Below are 19,414 nucleotides of genomic sequence, written 5' to 3'. Positions count from 1 at the left end.
AAAGAACCATTTTCGGAAGTTTTGCCGACCCAGAGGGTTGATGAAACATAAAAGAATATTTGGGTAAGTTAGCAAAAAATAAAAGGATAAGAGAAGAGAAAATAATTTATGAGAGTAGTGTTTAACTGATGAAGGATGATCTGGTTCAATTTCTTCTTCACAGAAACACTTGAGTCATTGTTTCCACTAAGGCTTCAAACTTCCTATTCAAAATGGCAATGGTACTAGGTTAAGGGGGGTGGGAGCCAGGTAACGGAGTGGAAAGAAGTGCAAGAGCACTGGGAATAGGAGAAAAGGTTGTCAAAAAAGTCAAAAGAACAGGTTTAGAAGACAAAGACCTAGAGGCTCTAGCTTTGGCTCTAGTGGCCCTCTTCCTTAGCCTAGCTTTTTCTAACTTGTCTAATTATACATTTAAAATTTGCCACTTACCGTCATCCAGGTCTTTGCACTCAATACACGTCACGTCGGGTGAGCAAATTTGCCCTTGGCAATCAACAAACTGAATGAAGTAATGGCTACTTCAGCAGCATTGCACTTGTAGATTCTTCTCTATTTTCCGAATAGCGGGCTTTTTCCGTGCTACTTAGACAGGCTAGTAGAGCGCCTATGGAGGTCATGACAAATACAGAGCCAAATTGGTGTATATATTTGAATTTTACAGATAAACTATGATACCATAGTTATCAAAGTCATTAAACGATATATATATATATGTGTCTCTCTCTCTCTCTCTCTCTCTCTCTCTTTCTTGAAGCAAGCGAGCTTTCGTCTGGAGCTGCCAGACATCCTCGGGCTGGGAAGCTGAGGGTGTACTGATCTTGAAGCGGTGTCCGTCCTCGTTTATATTTGGAGTTGACAGCAGGGGGTCTGCCCCATGCTGATCTACTATTGGCTGGTGGCGGTAGGTCTTTCGTTTTCATTGGTGGCTTGAAACCGGGTCTCAAGCCACTTTCCATGCGTTGATGGTTGCGATACTGTAAGTCCTGCAGCCGGCCTAGACCTCCTTAGCGGCGCGTTTACGTCGATGGGCGTTTCGCTAATGCTGCAGGACGTCACGGCTAACTTGATTATGATTGGCTGCGGGAGTATCACGGCGTTCGGGGGGCGTCGTCTTCCGTGGAGTTGTCGTGCTCGGTGGTGTCATTGTTGGTGGCAGGTCTTCTCATACTCGTAGGGAGGAGGAAATTCTTCCTGCGTCGTATTTAGTGTAGGTTCTTACTTGCTGGATGAGAAGCGCCTCCAGCAGGCGTAACAGACGGGCATCAGGGGCCTTCCCGATGATCTTCGTGTTTTGGATGATCACATCCCGGGAGATGGCCTCTTGATGTTTGGTGCGTGCGTTACTCTTCGCTAACTTTTACATGGGAACCGTGGAGGAACGAGTCTTCGCTAGGATGCAGCAACCCCGCAGATATGGACGATATATCGACGACATCTTTGTTCAAGTCGACGCCGAGAATGAGGTAGAAGCCCTCCGTCGGCATTTCAGCAGTGCAGCGTGCTGAAATTACCTGTTGAATACAGCACCGACGATCGCTCCCCTTCCTCACGTCCTTGTGAGTAAGACGGAAGACGGCCTCCGTACTTCCGTCTACACAAAGAAAACCAACCTAGGACTTTGCCTCAATGGTGACAGCGAGTGCCCTGCCAGATTCAAAAGCAACGACCGTCAGGGCCTTCGTCAGGAGAGCCCTCTCCACTGCTCGACCTGGCAGGACACTCATCAGGAACTCGACCGCGCCTCCCAAGTACTCGTAAATAACGGGTATTCAAATAATTAATAAGCAGAGAAGTCCGTACAGCCCTGGAGAAATGGTACGGTAGTGAGAGCCCGCAACCCCGCCCCCAGGATATATCAAGCTGTATTATAAAGCCTTCATGAGCTCACATTAACCGTGAAGAAGAGGACTCAGTCAAGAAATAATTATTTCTGAAAACTGCATCCCCGACCGACGACACCAAAAATATCGACCTAATTATCTACTACCAGAATCGGAGGACCGCGCGACCTTATTATGAAAAAAATAACCCTCTCCACAGGTACGAGACCCCTGAAAGCAGACGCAATGGTGTACCAGTATACATGGCCCAGTCCTTCGTTGTTTCAGTCGGCGCCTACGTTGGTATGACTACCATACTGCCTGTCGAAGAGACTCTCGTGCCACGCCCAAGAGGGGGCTATCAAAAATCACGCACGCACCAAACAAATCAAGAGGCATCTCCCGGGATGTGATCATCCAAAACAGAAGATCATCGGGAAGGCCCCCCCTGATGCCCGTCGGTTACGCCTGCTGGAGGCGCTTCTCATCCAGCAAGTAAGACCTACATAAATACGACGCAGGAAGAATTTCTCCACCCTACGAGTATGAGAAGACCTGCCACCAACAATGACACCACCGAGCACGACAACTCCACGGAAAGACGACGCCCCGAACGAGATACTCCCGCAGCCAATCATAATCAAGTTAGCCGTGACGCTTCCCGCAGCATAGCGAAACGCCCATCGACGTAACCGCGCCGCTAAGGAGGTCTAGGCGGCTGCAGGACTTACAGTATCGCAACCATCAACGCATGGAAAGTGGCTTGAGACCCGGTTCAAGCCACCAATGAAAACGAAGACCTACCGCCACCAGCCAATAGTAGATCAGCATGGGGCAGACCCCCTGCTGTCACTCCAAATATAAACGAGGACGGACACCACTTCAAGATCAGTCCACCCTCAGCTTCCCAGCCCGAGGATGTCTGGCAGCTCCAGACGAAAGCTCGCTTGCTTCAAGAAAGAGAGAGAGAGAGAGAGAGAGAGAGAGAGAGAGAGAGAGAGAGGATGAGAGAGAGAGAGAGAGAGAGAGAGACATATATATATATCGTTAATGACTTTGATAACTATGGTATCATAGTTTATCTGTAAAAATGATATTGTTATGTTACAATAAAGTTTCATACATACTTACCTGGCGATATATACATAGCTAAGACTTCCGTCCGTCCCCGACAGAAATTCAAATTTCGCGCCACTCGCTACAGGTAGGTCAGGTGATCTACCGGCCTGCCCTGGCGGCAGGACTAGGAACCATCCCGTTTTCTATCATATTTTCTCTCTTCCACCATGTCTCCTGCGGGGAGGCTGGGTGGGCCTTTAATTGTATATATCTGCCCAGGTAAGTATGTATGAAACTTTATTGTAACATAACAATATCATTTTCATACAATCAACTTACCTGTCAGATATATACAATAGCTGATTGGTCCACCCTTCGGTGGAGGGTAAGAGACAAGCTTCTATATGGAATAGACAGGTAAACAACATATGTTGTAGGTATAAATAAAACTTGGTTCCTACCTGATAGGTGGTAGACTTCGTGGGTGTTTGCCCAGTAGTCTGCATCACCTCAAGAAACTTTAGCGAGATATATGATCTATGGCCAAGAGTTCTTGTGGGTCTGCGACTGGGGTCTTACCCCACTTACTCGGCAGAGCTAAAAGGACTTTGTCAATGGGTGCTGATCCACTTATATGACAATACACCTTATGAAGGAGCACACAACCAATCCCGACCACCTGATCCTAACCATATGTTAGAACTAAAGATTGTTAAGAGTTATCCCCGAACTCGTCACAACACCGTAACTCAAAACCACTACGCACACATACATAATTTTCAAAAAAATTATACTCAACTAATTGGATATGACAAGAATTCTCTTACTGAACAACATAGACGGCCGCCCGTGCTAGCCTAAGTCCTCCATTGTTCGAAGAGACTCGACCATATCCAAAAGAAGAAAAGTATATACATTTAAGGATTGGTGTCGGCTCCCGTACCCAGAATCGTATCCGCCGATACGAAAGGACCTAGAGAAAAAACACTTCTCTATGTCACACGTCACGTCTTTTACAAGTAATGAGATGCAAATACTGATTGCATCTCCAAAATGTCGTATCTATGATGTTTTTTAAGCGACATATTCTTATGAAACGAGAGAGACGTCGCTATAGCTCTCACTTCATGAGCTTTTACTCTCAACAGTTGTAACTGTTCGTCAGGACAGGCCTTATGAGCGTCTGTAATGACGTTCTTACAAAGAATGCCAGCGCATTCTTGGACATCAGTCTTGTGGGGTCTTTTACCGCGCACCAAAGACCTTGTCTAGAGCCTCCTCCATTTGATGCTTTCTCTGAAGGTAGAACTTCAGAGCTCTAACAGGGCATAGAGACCTCTCTGCTTCTCTGCCTACGAGACTCGACATGCCTTTGACTTCGAATGACTTAGGCCAGGGATTCGTAGGATTCTCGTTTTTCGCTAAAAACAGGGTCTTAAACGAGCAAATCGCTGAGTCTCCCTTGAATCCTACTTTATCCTGCGAAGCATGCAAGTTCACTAATTCTCTTTGCCGTAGCTAAAGATAATAGGAATAGGCATTTTCGGGTAATGTCTCTAAACGATGCCCGATGAGGAGGTTCGAATCTTTCCGATGACAGATACTTTAGAACTACGTCTTAGGTTCCAGTTCGGAGGTACTGGTTCTTAGACTTTGAAGTCTCAAAAGACCTTATGAGATCGTGGAGATCTTTATTATCTGCCAGATCTAAACCTCTGTTCCTGAATACAGCCGAGAGCATACTTCTGTATCCCTTTATTGTGGATACGGCTAGATGAGATTTTTCTCTCAGGAATAGCAGGAAATCAGCAATTTCCGCTATAGAGGTAGTGGAGGAGGACAACTTCTTGGATCTACACCACCTTCTAAATACCTCCCACTTTGATTGATATACTTTCGTAGTGAGGTCTGCGTGCTCTCGCGATCGCGCTTGCCACTTCTCGAGAAAAGCCTCTCGCTCTGACAAGTCTTTCGATAGTCGAAAGGCAGTCAGAGCGAGAGCGGGGAGGTTTTTGGTGGTACCTCTTGAAGTGTGGGTTGTCTGAGAAGATCATCCTTCTTGGTAGGGATCTTGGAAAATCTATGATCCACTCTACCACCTCCGTGAACCATTCCTGGGCCGGCCAAAAGGGGGCTATTAACGTCATCCTCGTCTCTTTTGACGCCACAAACTTTCTCATTACTAAACCCCAGGATTTTGAATGGGGGAAAAGCCATATACGTCTACTCGAGACCAATTTAGCAGGAAGGCGTCTACCATAAGAGCTCTTGGATCTTCCACGCCCGAGCAAACAACTGGGAGCCTTTTTGAAATGAATGTTTGCGAAGAGATCCACATGAGGAGTTTCCCCACAGAGACCAGAGATCGAGACACACTTCCTCGTGTAGTGTCCATTCTGTATGAAGGACCTGGTTCCTCCTGCTGAGCCTGTCCGTCCTCACATTCCTTACTCCCTGTACGAACCTTGTCAGCAGGGAGATGTTCCTGTGAGACGTCCTAAAGTAATAGGTCTCTCGTGAGCTCGTAAAAGGAACGAGGATGCGTCCCTCCCTGTTTTCCGAATGTAGCCAAGTGGCGGTGGTGTTGTCCACATTTACTTGCACTACCTTGTTTGACACCAGAGGTTTCTCGGCTCTTCAAGGCCAGATGTACGGCGAAGAGCTCTTTGCAGTTTATGTGCCAAGACACCTGTGCTGGTTCCCAGGTGCCTGACACTTCCTCTGAGCCTAATGTCGCTCCCCCAACCTCTCTCCGACGCGTCGGAGAACACACCTAGGTCTGGGTTCTGTGTTCTTAGAGATCCCTTTGTTCTCTTCCAGAGGGAGCAACCACCACTGTAGGTGTGACTTTATCTCCACGGATGGGAAGGGAAAAAACGTCCGACAGTTGTCCGGTTTTCCAGCTCCAAGACCTCTTGAGGAAGAATTGAAGCGGACGTATATGAAGTCTTCTAGAGGGAAGAATTGTTCTAGCGAGGAAAGCGTCCCAGAAGGCTCAACCATTCCCTCGCCGACGTTTGTTGCTTCTCTAAGAAGAGAGAGACTATCCGCAAACCTTTTGCGATTCTTCTCTTGCGAGGAAAAACTCGAAAACCCGAGAAATCCATCCGAATCCCCAGATAGACTAGGTCTTGTCTGGGGGTCAGCTGAGACTTCTCGAGGTTCACAAGCAATCCCAAACGCTTTGATTAAATCCAGAGTTAACATTAGGTCCTCCAAGCACTGTCTCTCCGATCTGGCCCTGATGATGACAGTCGTCCAGATACATAGAGACATTCACTCCTTTGAGGTGAAGAAACCTCGCCACATTCTTCATCAGGCTTGTGAAGACCTGAGGAGCTGTGGACAGGCCGAAACACAAGGCTCTGAACTGAAAGATAGTTCCCCCCGTCATGAAACGGAGGTACTTCTTCGATGAAGGGTGGATCGGGACGTGAAAGTAGGCGTCCTGGAGATCTAAAGACACCATCCAATCTCCCTGTCGTAATGACGCCATGACTGAAGCAGAAGTCTCCATGGAGAACTTCTCCTTCTGAACAAATTTGTTCAGAGAGCTGACGTCCAGTACTGGTCTCCAGCCTCCCGAGGCTTTCGCCACCAGAAAAAGGCGATTGTAAAACCCCGGGGAGTGTTTGATCCCGTACCAATTCTATCGCTCTCTTGTCCCACATTTGTTCCACCATCGATCGAAGAGTATCCCTCAGCACAGGATCCTTGTATTTGGCTGATAGTTCCCTTGGTATTGACGTTAGGGGAGGAGTGTTCAGGAAAGGGATACGATATCCCCTCCTTAAGATCGCCAAAGATGACGCGTCTGCATTTATCAGTGTCCAGGCTTCCACAAATCCCAGGAGCCTGGCACCTCACCTACTGGTGCTTGGAGGAGAGAATCTTCATTTTCCCTTCTTAAAGGGACGAAAAGCAGATCTACCTCTCTTCTCTGGAGTCTTCCTCCTTGTGGAAGGTCTGGAGGTCGGACCACCTCGAAAGGGCCTGCACCGTAGTACTGGGTCCTTTCTTGTCCGATGCAGCAACAGGTTTCTTCTTTCTCTTGCTGGACTGCGTCAGCAGAATACCTGAGTTGCCCTTCTCAGTTAAAGAATGTGCAATGATCCTTACTAACTGAGAAAGGGAAACAAAAAGTCAGATAGAGGCGCATATAGAAGTGCTGCTCTCTGAGCATGTGAGACTGCCTTTATTAAGAAGGCCGCCATAATACAGTCCTTTTCAATTTAAAAGACCTGCCCCAAACAAAGAGGAGATTTCAAAAGATCCATCCTGTACCAGCCTTGTCAATACAAGACAATATGCATAACAGGGCTTCCGGTTCGATTCCTTCCGAATCATGGGCTTTCTTGGGACATCACCCCCAAGGGACCAATCTAAGAAGTTAAAAACTTCCAATACACGAAAGAGTCCCTTGAGGAGATGATCCAGTTCCGAAATTCCCCACGTAATCCGTGCAGAATTGAGGACTTTGACGCCGTTGAAGCGTCAACCAAAGTCGAAAAATCTGTTTCGGTTGTAGAAGGAGAGCAATACCCATATTCTCTCCCGTCTGATACCAAATGCCTCTTTTCCCAGCTAATCTTGCTGGAGGCATGCAGAAGACTGTCCTCACTAAGTCTTTCTTAGACTTCATCCATGATCTAAGGAATGTAATGCTCTCTTCATCGATATGGTTGGGTTTCATTTTGAGGAAAAGACGAAGCTTCTTCGTCTTATCACTGGAAAAGAGCGAGCGCGGAGAAGGAGGAGCAGCAGGCGTCAACTCGTCTCCGTACTCCTCAAGAAGTAGGGTAGTCAACACCTTATAGTTAGACAGACCTTCTCTTTCACTATATTCGTCATCCGAGTTTTTATTTTTTTCCTCTAACTCCGGATCTACATGCGTCTCCGCTCTCCTTTCCGAACGTTCTTCTTCGTGAGGACACTCCTAATAGGAGAGGGGCTAAGGGAATGATAATCCTTCCTCTTTCCCGCTCTAATAGTCTTGGAAGGCGTCATAAGCTTCGGCTTCTCTAGAATTTTAGAAGACGCTTCACGCTTACATGACGCTTCCCGTTCGCCAAGCGTCATGGATGACGTCTTTTGCTGACGTCTCGATGACGCTTCGCGCTTGGAAGACGCTCCGCTCTCCAAAGGCGTCCTACTTGGAGTCATAATATTGGACCGGAGCGTCATGGTCTATGCTCCGTTTTCCAATGACGCTTCGCGTCTAAAAGACGTCTTACGTCTCTCTGGGGGCGTTACGAAACTCTCGTAAGCACCTGTTCTCGCTCTCGAACTAGACGCTTCTGTAAGACGTTTAGCCGTTTCCCGTCTGTATGACGCTTATCGTTGAAACAGGTGAGAGAGGACGAGACTTCTTAATTGGAAGCGTCACGTCCTTACCGACGTGGCGCTAAAACTCCCCACTAGAGTTGACAGTTTGCTCTTGAACTGCCATAATGATCTTTCTTGACGCTTCTCCCAGTCCAGTGCATGAACGTCTTTCGTCATCACTCGGGGGAGACAAGAAGGAAAGGGTACTTCCGCGTTACACTTCAGGTGACGCTGACGCCCCCCATTCGCTTTTTTCATTTTGCTAGAAGACGGAGGCGTCATCTGAGAAAGCTCTGGACTAGAAATCTATGTCAGGCTTCATATGAACCGCTTCAGCGTGGCTCGACAAGTTCGATTCCTTCCACCCTCGTTTAGGTGATGGGAGGGACCGAGACGAGAAACACTCGCGAAGGACGCTTTTTCTATAGCGCCCTTGAGCCCGCCGCCACGAAGCAGAGCTAGCTGAAGGGACGTCTGACCGTTGGGGATTCCCCACAACCTCCTTAAGGCTTTCGACTTTCCTTCTCCTCTGGGCTTGTGAGCTTGGAAGAGGTCTAGGCCTGGGAGCGTCGCAGGGACGATCAAACGCCCCCACCCCCTCCACAACACTGGGAGAACTCACTTCACTGTAATGCTATCACTTTCACTAGCCTTACCTTTGAAGTCAGCCATCTTGGACTTCATGTCTCTAATTGTAGCTTTCAGATTGGCGATTTCCGATGCCGAATCCGAAAAAAGCACTCTGAATCTACATCAGTAGGATTAGAATTATCAGTGAAAGGCTCAATAGGCCTTGAACTCACACCTTTCAATCGTCTAATTCTATCCCTCTCTAACTTCTTCAAATAAGAAGTCAAAGTCTTCCACTCTTCTTCTGCATTCAATCGCTCGCATTCCTTACCAGTATTAATAGCAGAAACACTGAAACCCCCTACATTTACGGCATACAGTGTGAGGATCAACCGAAGCTTTCGGTATCCTCACCCTGCAGCCTACATTCACACACATTCTCACACTCACATTAGATTCAGACATACTGAGAAAAATCCAAAAGAGTTATTCCAAAACAGTTCCACAGTATGCGAATGCCAAAACCACGATCCAATACGTCACCAAAAAGCCGAAAAACGTTGATCAAATGTTGAAAAATGAATCTAAGTCAGGAGGTAATAACCAACAATGTTTGATACCACCGGCGACAGAGAAAATATGATAGAAAACGGGATGGTTCCTAGTCCTGCCGCCCAGGGCAGGCCGGTAGATCACCTGACCTACCTGTAGCGAGTGGCGCGAAATTTGAATTTCTGTCGGGGACGACGGAGTCTTAGCTATGTATATATCTGACAGGTAAGTTGATTGTATGAAATTCAAATATATACACCAATTTTGGCTCTGTATTTGATCATGACCTCCATAGGCGCTCTACTAGCCTGTCTAAGTAGCACGGAAAAAGCCGCTATTCGGAAAATAGAGAAGAATCTCTACAAGTGCAATGCTGCTGAAGTAGCCATTACTTTTAATAAAGTATGCTTGAGAGAGGGTCTGCTTCCTAAGTAAACTGAATGAAGGTCATATTTAGAGGAAGTACATCTGGTGTTACAGCCTTTGATGCGATACTACCGGTTATTACACACACTAACATCAGGCATGATTAGTCAAAAGCTAAATATCTCTAAGCTAAAGAACAAATATAGCACAGAGGCTACCAAATAACAGAATACTTCACCAAATCCTTTCAGCAAAACCATTCAGTGAACTATCCTGCCTTATAGTAAACAAAGCTGCCTAAACAACACAGTTGTTGAACAGCAGAAACGAACTGTGCTCATTAGCTACGTTGTACCTATTCTTCCCTGGATGTGGGAGGGGCACTTATCTTCACCACAAAAACAATAGAATGCTACCGCGAATTTTAAAATCAAAGCTGCCATTCAAAGTGGAAATTCTAGCTATATAATTAATTGGTAAGTTACTAATATAAAAGTACATTACGTATTATGGTTCCAAAACTTTCTACTTACAGTTTTGAAAAATTACTCACTTTTAATATATCTGCAGAAATGTACTCTAAAACAGCAACTATATACAATGTAACTTGATAGTCTATCTTGGTTTGTAGTACATCCTGGGGAAGAAATAAACTATTAATTTCATTACCAAAATGATTATATAGTAGTTGAACAAGACCACTGGGCTAATTATTATGTAGCTCTCACTGGGCTGGCCAAAAGGAATCCGTCTTTATCAATAAAAATAAAAAACAAGTTTAACTTATTAAAAAGAATCTACTTAAATTTTTATAATATCTCCAAATCTTGACATTTGCTATTATGTTTTGGACATTCTCACTGTTTCCCTGTTAGAGTTATTTTGCATTATGTACAAGGGCTGGATTGGAACATATAGGCTGATCATCATCCCTATTCAAAAATGGACTAATTCAGATTTAATTGTTTTTCAGGTTCAATATTCTAATATTCTATAACCATTTATTGATTATAATAGGTTAAAGATGTTACTTAATCCTAACAGAAATGTCCTAAATAAGAAATTAAGATAATTTTTAATCAATTTGTATTTTCATAAGTAACAAACCTGGGGTCTTAACATTAGGATAAAAATTCTGATGCGCTGGAAATACGTAAAATTAATAAAAAAAAAACTTGTGTAAATAAAGCGACTATTGGCATCGTTACCTGGTCACGGGGTATAGTAGTTCCACAACAATGACCTTGGGAATCTGTGGGACCTAATCGTAAAAACTCTTTCCACACAAGTTGAGATGTAGAGGGGGGTTCAAGGGGGTCTTTAATGTGTTAAGACCTCAGGTTTGGTTAATTAATGAAAAAAACCTTAATGATTAATGTTTGGTAAAGGTTTGTTTGTTTGTTCTGTTAATGGTGTTTTTTAAAAAAAAAATTTGCATTGGAACAGTGTAATCAAGCGACTAGTGGCATCTGTACCTGGTCAACCGGGGTATTAGTAGTTCCCACAATGCCCCTGGGACATCCTTGTGGAACCTATTCAGTTTACTCTTTCCAACCCAGTTTTAGACTGTTAGAGGGGTGGTTCAAGGTGGAGGGTTTTCCATTTTATATGTTTAAGGACCTCAGGTTTGTTAATTATGAAAAATACTTAATGATTAATGTTTGTATGGTTTGTTTGTTTGTCTGTATGGTGTTTTTACTTTGCATGGAACCAGTGGTTATTCAGCAATGGGACCAACGGCTTTATGCGACTTCCAAACCACGTCGAGAGTGAACTTTTATCACCAGAAATACACATCTCTCACACCTCAATGGAATAGCCGAGAATCGAACCCGCGACCACCGAGGTGGGACGCAAACACCATACCAACCACGCCACTGAGGCGCTGTACTTAATGATTAAAAATATGATATTGTTATGATACAATAAAGTTTCATACATACTTACCTGGCAGATATATACTTAGCTATAGACTCCGTCGTCCCCGACAGAAATTCAAATTTCGCGGCACTCGCTACAGGTAGGTCAGGTGATCTACCGCCCTGCTCTGGGTGGCAGGACTAGGAACCATTTCTGTTTTCCATCAGATTTTCTCTTCCACCTGTCTCCTGCGGGGAGGCTGGGTGGGCCATCAATCGTATATATCTGCCAGGTAAGTATGTATGAAACTTTATTGTATTATAACAATATCATTTTCATACATTCAACTTACCTGTCAGATATATACTTAGCTGATTGACACCCTTTGGTGGAGGGCAAGAGACAGCTAACTACTGAATAGACAGGTAAACAACATATGTTGTAGGTATTTATAGACCTTGGTTCCTACCTGATTAGGTGGAAGACTTCGTGGCTACTGCCTGGGAGTCTGCTTCACCTCAAGAGCCTTAGCGAGGATAGTGATCTGCAGCCAAGAGTTCTTTTGTTCGGGTCTGTCGATGGGGTCTTATCCACTTACTCGGCAGAGCCTGACTGGCATTTGTCAATGGGTGCTAATCCGCTTATATGACAACACACCTTCTTTAAGGAGCACACAACCGATCCTGATCACCCTATCCTAACACCCGTGTTAGTTCTAAGATTGCCAAGAGTTATCCCCAAACTCTTCGCAAACAACCAAAAACTCAAAATACGCACACACTAAAGTACAAAAAAAAAAAATTTTGTACCCCTCTAAAAGTCAGATACCACTCGATTCCCTTACTGAAGTGAAGCGAAGGCCGCTTGTGCGACATCTGACACTTCTTCCTACAGGAAGCCAAGAACGTATCCGACAAAGAGGGTTACGTACACAGAAAATAAGGATCGGCGCTTGCTCCAGTACCCAGAACCGTCTGCGCTAACACAAACGGACCTAGAGAAAAACATTTCTCATACGTTACGCGCACGTCCTTCAAGTAATGAGATGCAAACACCGAGTTGCACCTCCAATATGTTGCATCTAAAATATTCTTGAGAGAGATATTTCTTTGGAATGCAATAGACGTCGCGATTGCCCTTACTTCGTGAGCTCTTACTCTTAATAGTTTAAAAGAGTCATCTGGGCAGTTCATATGCGCCTCTGTAATAACGCTTCTTACAAAGAAGGCTAAGGCATTCTTCGACATCGGTCTTTTGGGGTCCTTTACCGAGCACCATAGACCGTGTTGCGAACCCCCCAACTGCTTCTTTCTGTCCAGATAGAATTTAAGCGCTCTGTCCGGGCAAAGAGACCTTTCTGCCTCTCTGCCTACTAGGCTAGCCAGGCCTTTTACCTCGAAGCTCCTGGACCAGGGTTTCGAGGGATTCTCATTTTTAGCAAGAGAGTCTGGAACAAACAAATCGCAGAGTCTCCTTTGAAGCCCACTCGTGACTCAAGGGCGTGCAGCTCGCTGACTCTCTTCGCCCTAGCGAGAGACAACAGAAATAGGCACTTCCTTGTAATATCTCGAAAGGAAGCCGTGTGAGGTGGTTCGAACCTCTCAGAAGATAGAAATTTTAGGACCACGTCCAGATTCCAGCTCAGAACTCTGGGTTCTTTTGATTTGGATGTTTCGAACGAACGAATGAGATCATGCAAATCCTTATTATTAGCCAAATCTAATCCTCTGTTCCTGAATACAGCCGAGAGCATACTCCTGTATCCCTTAATAGTTGGAACAGAAAGATGCAATTTCTCCTTCAGGAAAAGAAGGAAATCTGCAATTTCGGTCACAGAGGTATTGGAGGAGGACAGCTTCTTCTACCTACACCAACTTCTGAACACCTCCCACTTTGATTGGTATACTCGCACAGTAGATGATCTGCGGGTTCTGGCGATTGCGCTTGCCGCCTTGCGAGAAAACCCTCTCGCTCTGACAAGTCTTTCGATAGTCGAAAGGCAGTCAGAGCAAGAGCGGGTAGGTTTTGATGATACCTCTCAAAGTGGGGTTGTTTGAGCAGATCTGTCCTGTTTGGAAGAGATCTGGGGAAGTCCACCATCCACTCCATTACCTCTGTGAACCAATTTTGGGATGGCCAATATGGGGCTATCAGAGTCATCCTTGTCCCCTTCGAGGCCACGAACTTTCCGACCACTTCCCCCAGGATCTTGAATGGGGGAAAAGTGTACACATCCAGTCCGGATCAGTTCAGGAGCAAGGTGTCTACTGCATAAGCTCTGGGATTGTCTGCCAGAGCGCAAAATGTGTCTATCCTCTTGGAGAGGAACGTGGCGAACAGATCTATTTGAGGCTTCCCCCAAAGAGACCAAAGGATCTGACACACTTCTGAGTGGAGGGTCCATTCTGTGGGAAGGACCTGGAACCTCCTGCTCAGCCTGTCCGCTCTCACGTTCCTCTCCACTTGGACAAACCTTGTAAGTAGAGTTACATTCCTTTGATTCGCCCAAATAAGAAGATCTCTTGTTAGTTCGTATAGAGCGAGAGAGTGAGTCCCTCCTTGTTTTCTTACATAAGCCAGAGCGGTGGTATTGTCGGAGTTTATCTGCACTACCCTGTCTCTGACTATCTGTTTGAAGCTCTTTAACGCCAGATGAATTGCTAAGAGCTCCTTGCAATTTATGTGCCATAACACCTGCTCTTCCGACCAGGTGCCTGACACTTCCCTGGATCCTAAGGTTGCACCCCAACCTGTCTCCGACGCGTCTGAAAATAATATCAGGTTCGGGCTCTGAACTTCTAGGGACACACCTCTGTTCTCCTCTAGAGGGGGTAACCACCACCTTCAGTGATTTTTCACTTCTGTCGGGATTGGAAAAGTATCGGAGAGCTGTCCTATCTTCCAATTCCAACTCCTTCTCAGGAAGAACTGTAGAGGACGGAGATGCAGTCTTCCTAGAGAAAAGAACTGTTCCAGCGAGGAAAGGGTCCCCAGAAGGCTCAGCCATTCCCTCGCTGAACTGTGCTCCTTCCCTAAGAAGCTGGAGACTGGCGTAACCTTTCGTTATTCTCTCTTGAGATGGAAACACTCGAAAACCCCGAGAATCCATCCGAATCCCCAGATAAACCATGTTCTGGCTGGGGATCATCCGAGATTTCTCGAGGTTTACGATCAATCCTAATGACTTTGTCAGTTCTAAAGTCGTTGAAAGGTCCTCCAAACACTGTTTGTGCGACCTGGCCCTGATGAGCCAGTCGTCCAGGTATAGGGAGACGTTTATTCCCATCAGATGTAGATGTCTTGCTACATTCTTCATGTCTGTGAAGACTTGAGGAGCCGTGGACAGGCCGAAACACAGGGCCCTGAACTGATAGATCCTTCCCTCCATCATGAAACGAAGGTACTTCCTCGACGAATGATGAATCGGGATGTGGAAATAGGCGTCTTGAAGATCGAGGGACGTCATCCAATCTCCTTGGCGAAGGGCTGCAAGGACTGAAGCAGACGTTTCCATGCTGAACTTCTGTTTCTCTACAAATCTGTTCAGCGCACTTACATCCAGTACTGGTCTCCACCCCCCGAAGCTTTCGCCACTAGAAAAAGGCGATTGTAAAACCCCGGGGAGTTGTGATCCAGTACCAGCTCGATTGCTCTTTTGTCCCACATCTGTTCTACCATTTGACGAAGAGTATCCATCAGTACAGGGTCCTTGTATCTGGCGGACAGTTCCCTAGGTGTTGATGTCAGGGGAGGGCTGTCCTTGAATGGGATATAATATCCCTTCTTGATGATCGACATGGACCAAGTGTTGGCTCCTATGTTTGCCCAGGCTTCCGCAAAATCTTGCAACCTGGCACCTACAGGTGTTTGGAGGATTGCTCTCTCATTTTCCCTTCTTAAAGGGTCGGAAGGAAGCTCTTCCTCTTCTTTCCGTGGTCTTTCTTCTGGGGATAGATCTAGCTGGAGGGCCTCCTCGAAAGGGCTGCTGCTGCGTTGGACGAGCCCCTTTCTTTTCTTCATTGGCCACAGGCCTATTCTTCCTCGAAGACTGCCTGAGGAGATCTTGAGTCGCCTTCTCAGTTAGTGAATGTGCAATGTCCTTCACCAACTGAGAAGGGAATAAATGCTCTGAGAGAGGGGCGAACAACAAGGCGGATCTCTGTGAAGGAGAGACGGTCTTAGTGAGGAAAGCACTATAAACAGCCCTCTTCTTCAGAATTCCCGCACCAAAGAGGGAGGAGACCTCTGCCGACCCATCCTGAACAGCTTTGTCTATGCATGTAAGGATACTATGCCAAGCTTCGGGGTTTAGATCTTCCGTTTCCTGGGACTTTTTAGCCAAAACCCCAAGGGACCAATCCAGGAAATTAAATACTTCCAAGACGTAGAAAAGTCCCTTGAGGAGATGGTCCATCTCCGAAAGACACCATGTTGCTCGGGCCGAATTCAAGGCGTGTCTTCTCGAGGAGTCTACGAGACTCGAGAAGTCCGATTCGGCCAAAGTGGGCAGAGACAATCCCATATTCTCTCCGTCTCATACCATATGCCTCTTCTACCCGTTAGTTTGGCAGGAGGCATACAAAAGACCGTCCTTCCTAGTTCCTTTTTCGTCTTGATCCAGGAATCTAGCGACTGTAGGGCCCTCTTCATAGATATGGCCAGTTTCATTTTAAGGAAGGACGAAGACTTGTGTGATTTAGTGCTCGAAAAAAAGAGCGCGCGGAGAAGGAGCAGTTGGAGTCAACGAATCTCCATATTCTTCTAAAGGAGAGAAAAAAGAACTTTATAGTTCGAAAGTCCTTCTTTATTCGTTACCTCGTCTTCCGAAACGTCCTCCAAGTCGAGAGGATCAGAAGGAGAAAGCTCCCTTCTTTCGTCTGTCTCCTCCTTTGACTTCTTCCTTTCCGTAGAAGATGAACTTCTAACAGGCGAGGGACTAAGGGCTATTTCCTCCCTACGCCTATCCTTAGGAGAGTCTTGGTTAATTTGCGCCTGGCGCCTGATTGACTCCTGGCGCCTATCAGGCTCTTCTCGTATAGTATGCGCCTGCCAGGTGCCTGGCAGGCGCATCGCGCTCGGAATACTCCTGGCGCCTGGTAGACCATTGCGCCTGGCAGGCGCTTCTTCCATTCTAGCTGGCGCCTGGTTGGCGTTCTGCGCCTGGAACGATCTCGAGAATAAACAGGCTCTTTGCGCCTGAAAGGCTCCTCTCTTTCTGTGAGGACTTCAAAGTCATCCTCACTGTCAGGTGTTCTCTGGCGCCTACTTGGCACCTGGCGTCTGGCTGTCGCCAGGCGCCTGGCAGGAGTTTCTTCCTTTTCTACCTCTCGCCTGCCTGGCGCTTCGCTCCCCCCAGAGATGGCCGCCTGTGCGACAACTCCCCTGGAAGGCTCATTGCGCCTGACAGGAGATCGGTGTCTAGATCTTTTTATAGGAAGCTTGTCGTCCTTTCTGCGAGAAGGCTCCTTGGAAAGTACTCCTAACCACGAAAGAACACTAAGCTGTTCCTTTGCAATAATTGAATTTAAAATAATCTTCCTGGTAGAGGACTCCTCTTCATCAAAAGCAGGAGAGGGAGATCTGGAAGGCGCTAGAGACTCCCTTAACGCAAAGGGAGTTAACTCCTTTATAGCTCTCTTTACTACCGAAGGCGCTTCTTCTTCAGAAAAGCGCTCGGGGCTAGAGTTCAATTCAGGCTCTTTCCAGTTTCTCTTCAGCGGACGGGAAAGCTTCGTATCTTTCCATCCTCTTTTCGGTGAGGGAGATCCCGATGACGAAAAGCACTCTCGTAGGACGCTTTTTCTGTAGCGATCCCTGGCAGTCTGAGATGTAACAGATTCTGCCGAAGGGACGCCTGATCGTTGGGGATTCTCCACAACCTCTGTACGGCTTTCGACTTTCCTTCTCCTCTGGGCCAGGGAGCTTGGAAGAGGTCTAGGCCTGGGGGCGTCGCAGAGACGACCAGACGCCCCCTCCACTACACTGGGGACACTTATATCACTAGAAATATCACCCACTTTACCTTTGCTTACCTTCTAATGCCGCCATTTTCTCTTGCATTTTTTGAAAGGGAAGCTTGTTTGAGTTCTTGCAATTTCAGAAGCCAAAATCAGCAGGGATTAGCAACCTGTGATCGGCCTGATAAAGGAGAAAAATTATGAGTAGAAGAAGCTACAGAACTAGACAGGGGTTCATGAGATCTAGATCTACTAAGGCTTTTATAAGCCGCCTTCCTCTCTCTATCTTTCTCTAACTTCTTCAAGTAAGAAGTTAGTCTTCCATTCCTGAGCACTCAATCTTTCACACTCATCACATGTGTTATCTAAAGAACACTCAACAACTCTACATCCACGGCATGCAGTGTGAGGATCTACCGAAGCCTTTGGAATCCTCACCTTACAGCCCTCATTCACACACACTCTGAAACCAACACTAGAGTCAGACATATTCAAGAAAAAATCCAAAGCCAAGTCCAAAACAGTTCCACGATAGCGAATGCCAAACAACGATCCAAGTACGTCACCAAAAATCGGTCAAAAGAAGATCAAAAGCGCTGAAAAAAGAATTCCAGTCAGGAGGTAGTAACAACAATGTTGACACCACCGGCGACAGAGAAAATCTGATAGAAAACGGGAATGGTTCCCAGTCCTGCCACCCAGAGCAGGGCGGTAGATCACCTGACCTACCTGTAGCGAGTGCCGCGAAATTTGAATTTCTGTCGGGGACGACGGAGTCTATAGCTAAGTATATATCTGACAGGGAAGTTGAATGTATGAAATTGTCATTTGTTCATATACAAAACAAACTTTTGATCTTAACATTAGGATAGACTAACTCATTGGTGGAAGGAAAGTACCTTTAACTGACTGGGAGTTTGCCACCTTTAATCCATTTCCAAATAACTATATTCTAAGACCATGGACTACAATCTAAGAAACGAAGATATATGAGAATCTATTGGTTTCCCTCTATGGGCATTTTATACAATATCACAGTTTATGCATTTACGGAAGATGGAGAGTTATCCGTTCACGTAAGAAAACCCATGTTCCTGTATATGGATTTCTTATCACCCCACAATCTCCCTGCTACCAAGAGGGGTGTGTTGCTACTGAAAAGCAACCTATGCTATTGATTACCCTAACAGGATGGCTGTCTCACTAACCCGTATCTAGTCTGTTCCAGCTTATGATGGTATTCTCCCTCTTACTGCCCGTAAGTAAAGAAGTAGACAGAAAATGTAGGAAACAAATGAGACCAGTCATCTCATTCATTCTACTTACATACCTTCATCTTAGACCAAATACTGAACTGCCAGGACCCAAGGAAAGTGTCCAAGGATCTATGGGCAACATCTTTTAAATAAACGGAAGTGAAAGTTGTTTGACATAGCCAAACACCAGCTTAAAAATCCTCTCCACAGACATATTTTTCTTAAATACCAAAGAAGAGCTCAGGCCCCTGATGTTGTGAGCTCTAGTTCTCCCAAGGTTATAACACTCCCACCTCTGTCAAATATGCATTCCTAATAGTTTCTTTCTTGACCTGTACTGTACTCACAAAAAGCCTTCGGCATCCCGGTGTGAGATGACAAGTTCTTTTTAAGTAAGCTCGTAGTACCCTGACAGGAAATAACATTTCTTCAGGGTCATCCACAAATTCTCCCAAAGAAGTTATCGAAAAGGAGACAAATCTGTCATCTAATACTGATGGATTTTGAGTTTGGCTATGAATTCTGGAATAAATTCAAAGACCATAGACTTCCATCCTCTGGAATGCTTCACCACATATGACAGACCATGTAGCTCCCCTACCCTTTTGGTTGAGGCCAGAGCCAAGAAAAAGACTGCTGGCAGGGTCAA

At 45.9% G+C, this 19,414-nt stretch overlaps 1 protein-coding gene across 1 annotated transcript in view; it reads right to left on the bottom strand.

The window, feature by feature from the left end:
• The window catches only part of LOC135223630 (son of sevenless homolog 2-like), a 547,573-nt gene that overhangs the window by 494,039 nt on the left and 34,120 nt on the right, over nt 1-19,414 (bottom strand). Inside the window, 1 exon segment of the mRNA XM_064262244.1 lies at nt 10,246-10,329. Coding sequence (XP_064118314.1) covers nt 10,246-10,329 — 84 coding nt within the window.

This window comes from Macrobrachium nipponense, chromosome 10 (assembly GCF_015104395.2).
Source record: "Macrobrachium nipponense isolate FS-2020 chromosome 10, ASM1510439v2, whole genome shotgun sequence".
NCBI lineage: Eukaryota > Metazoa > Arthropoda > Malacostraca > Decapoda > Palaemonidae > Macrobrachium > Macrobrachium nipponense.
Note: the sequence above shows the minus strand (reverse complement) of the source record. Positions and strands in the feature narration are given on the sequence as shown.